Raw genomic sequence first — 3138 nt, 5'->3', positions numbered from 1 at the left:
ATGATGCCCCACAACAGGGGCATCAAAGTGCGAGAAACAGTTTGCCCATATGTCTCCACCTCCACCGGGGATCGAACCAGGAACTTCAGTAAAACGAATCCGAAGCGCTGTCCACCCAGCTGTCAGGCGACCGACAGTGCCACAACATCCTCGGCCTTTGATGATAGTGCAACAACACCCACGGTCTCTGATGGTAGTGCAACAATACCCACGGCCTTTGATGATAGTGCAACAACACCCACGGTCTCTGATGGTACTGCAACAATACCCACGGCCTCTGATGGTACTGCAACAACACCCACGGCCTCTGATGGTACTGCAACAACACCCACGGTCTCTGATGGTAGTGCAACAACACCCACGGTCTCTGATGGTACTGCAACAATACCCACGGCCTCTGATGGTACTGCAACAACACCCACGGCCTCTGATGGTACTGCAACAACACCCACGGCCTCTGATGGTACTGCAACAACACCCACGGCCTCTGATGGTACTGCAACAACACCCACGGCCTCTGATGGTACTACAACAACACCCACGGCCTCTGATGGTACTGCAACAATACCCACGGCCTCTGATGGTACTGCAACAACACCCACGGCCTCTGATGGTACTGCAACAACACCCACGGCCTCTGATGGTAGTGCAACAACACTCACGGCCTCTGATGGTAGTGCAACAACACCCACGGCCTCTGATGGTACTGCAACAACACCCACGGCCTCTGATGGTACTGCAACAACACCCACGGCCTCTGATGGTACTGCAACAACACCCACGGCCTCTGATGGTACTGCAACAACACCCACGGCCTCTGTTGGTACTTTAACAACACCCACGGCCTTTAATGTTATTGCAACCATAACCAACTTCCTCTGATGTCACTGCAACAACACGCACATCCTCTGACGGTAATGCAACATCATCCACGGCCTCTAATGGTACTGCAACCACACCCATAGCCTCTGATTGAAGTGCAAAAACATCAACGGCCTCTGATGTTATTGCAAAACACCCTAGGACTCTGTTGTTTTTCCAATAACACCCACGGCCTCTGATGGTAGTGCAACAATACCCACGGCCTCTGATGGTAGTGCAACAATACCCACGGCCTTTGATGGTACAGCAACAACACCCACAGCCTTTGATGGTACAGCAACAACACCCACGGCCTTTGATGGTACAGCAACAACACCCACGGCCTTTGATGGTACAGCAACAATACCCACAGCCTTTGATGGTACAGCAACAACCCCCACGGCCTTTGATGGTACAGCAACAACACCCACGGCCTTTGATGGTACAGCAACAACACCCACGGCCTCTGATGGTACAGCAACAACCCCCACGGCCTTTGATGGTACAGCAACAACACCCACGGCCTTTGATGGTACAGCAACAACACCCACGGCCTTTGATGGTACAGCAACAACACCCACAGCCTTTGATGGTACAGCAACAACACCCACGGCCTCTGATGGTACAGCAACAACACCCACGGCCTCTGATGGTACAGCAACAACACCCACGGCCTTTGATGGTACAGCAACAACACCCACGGCCTTTGATGGTACAGCAACAACACCCACGGCCTTTTATGGTACAGCAACAACACCCACAGCCTTTGATGGTACAGCAACAACACCCACGGCCTCTGATGGTACAGCAACAACCCCCACGGCCTTTGATGGTACAGCAACAACACCCACGGCCTTTGATGGTACAGCAACAACACCCACGGCCTTTGATGGTACAGCAACAACACCCACAGCCTTTGATGGTACAGCAACAACACCCACGGCCTCTGATGGTACAGCAACAACACCCACGGCCTCTGATGGTACAGCAACAACACCCACGGCCTTTGATGGTACAGCAACAACACCCACGGCCTTTGATGGTACAGCAACAACACCCACGGCCTTTGATGGTACAGCAACAACACCCACAGCCTTTGATGGTACAGCAACAACACCCACAGCCTTTGATGGTACAGCAACAAACCCCACGGCCTTTGATGGTACAGCAACAACACCCACGGCCTTTGATGGTACAGCAACAACACCCACAGCCTTTGATGGTACAGCAACAACACCCACGGCCTTTGATGGTACAGCAACAACACCCAGGGCCTTTGATGGTACAGCAACAACACCCACGGCCTTTGATGGTACAGCAACAACACCCACAGCCTTTGATGGTACAGCAACAACACCCACGGCCTCTGCCTTGTGAGAAGAAGTAATATAATTTAATATATTAATCCATGACATCAGTACTTGTCATGGTTCCTTACTTCCCTAATTAATTACCAGTAAATAAAAAATTTAAGCTCTAGATAACTTTGAAGTGTTCAACGCATGCGTATCTGAGCCAAGGGGAAGTAGGAGGGCGTCACTGTGCCACGCGCACTCACAGGTTTGTAATGTGGACGCCATTACTGAGAGAACAACGTGGTCAAGCAAACAATACTCCTTTTAATTCTCATGTCTATGAGTTTATATTTATCCCGTAATCCTACCTCCTGCATCAGCGAGCGTCAGGGACCATCAACTACTCCTACAATAAGCAGACACGTTATTGGCGAGTGTAATAAGTATAATAGTTCCTACGTTAGTTTTTTTGTGTGCATACATAAATTAACGTGTAGGTTGCTCGTCGTCATATAGCAAGAAGACAACAAAAACAACGATAGTTTTCCTCATATTTATGTCCCCACCTTTTCTTATGAATAGTGGAATAATTTACCAGCCTTGGCATTTTTTTAAATTTTGGTGTTTAGTCTAGTGTGGATTGTAAGGACAAGCCGAGATAATCTTCCCCTCCATACGGTTTCCATTGCCCTGTGTTCTCAACAATAACCATGGCAACGAGATTACATCTACAAGTATTTCAGCTGTGAAATGAACGTTGTGAAGTCTTCTTTACAGCTATGCCCTCATACTAATTTTTCATAGATACTTTAGTCACATTCTTAATTAATTTATTTCTAGTATTATTACTTAGAGATGTGCTATTCATTTCTTATGCATGTACATAATATTTCAATGTGTAATTAGACAAATTTATTCTCATTCATTTTCCAACTATTTACTTACTTCAGCGTAGAACCAGCCTTGAAGTAATATTAGGGAT

At 48.1% G+C, this 3138-nt stretch overlaps 1 protein-coding gene across 1 annotated transcript; it reads left to right on the top strand.

The window, feature by feature from the left end:
* On the top strand, positions 1–2238 carry LOC123749271 (mucin-22-like). The gene is made up of 2 exons (XM_045731385.2): positions 1–819; positions 1024–2238. The coding sequence occupies exons 1-2, from the start codon at positions 1–3 to the stop codon at positions 2236–2238; spliced, it is 2034 nt and encodes a 677-aa protein (XP_045587341.2).
* Positions 2239–3138: the final 900 nt, after the last annotated feature.

The sequence above is a fragment of the Procambarus clarkii genome, chromosome 4 (genome assembly GCF_040958095.1).
Source record: "Procambarus clarkii isolate CNS0578487 chromosome 4, FALCON_Pclarkii_2.0, whole genome shotgun sequence".
Lineage (NCBI taxonomy): Eukaryota > Metazoa > Arthropoda > Malacostraca > Decapoda > Cambaridae > Procambarus > Procambarus clarkii.
This window is presented reverse-complemented; position numbering and strand designations above follow the sequence as displayed.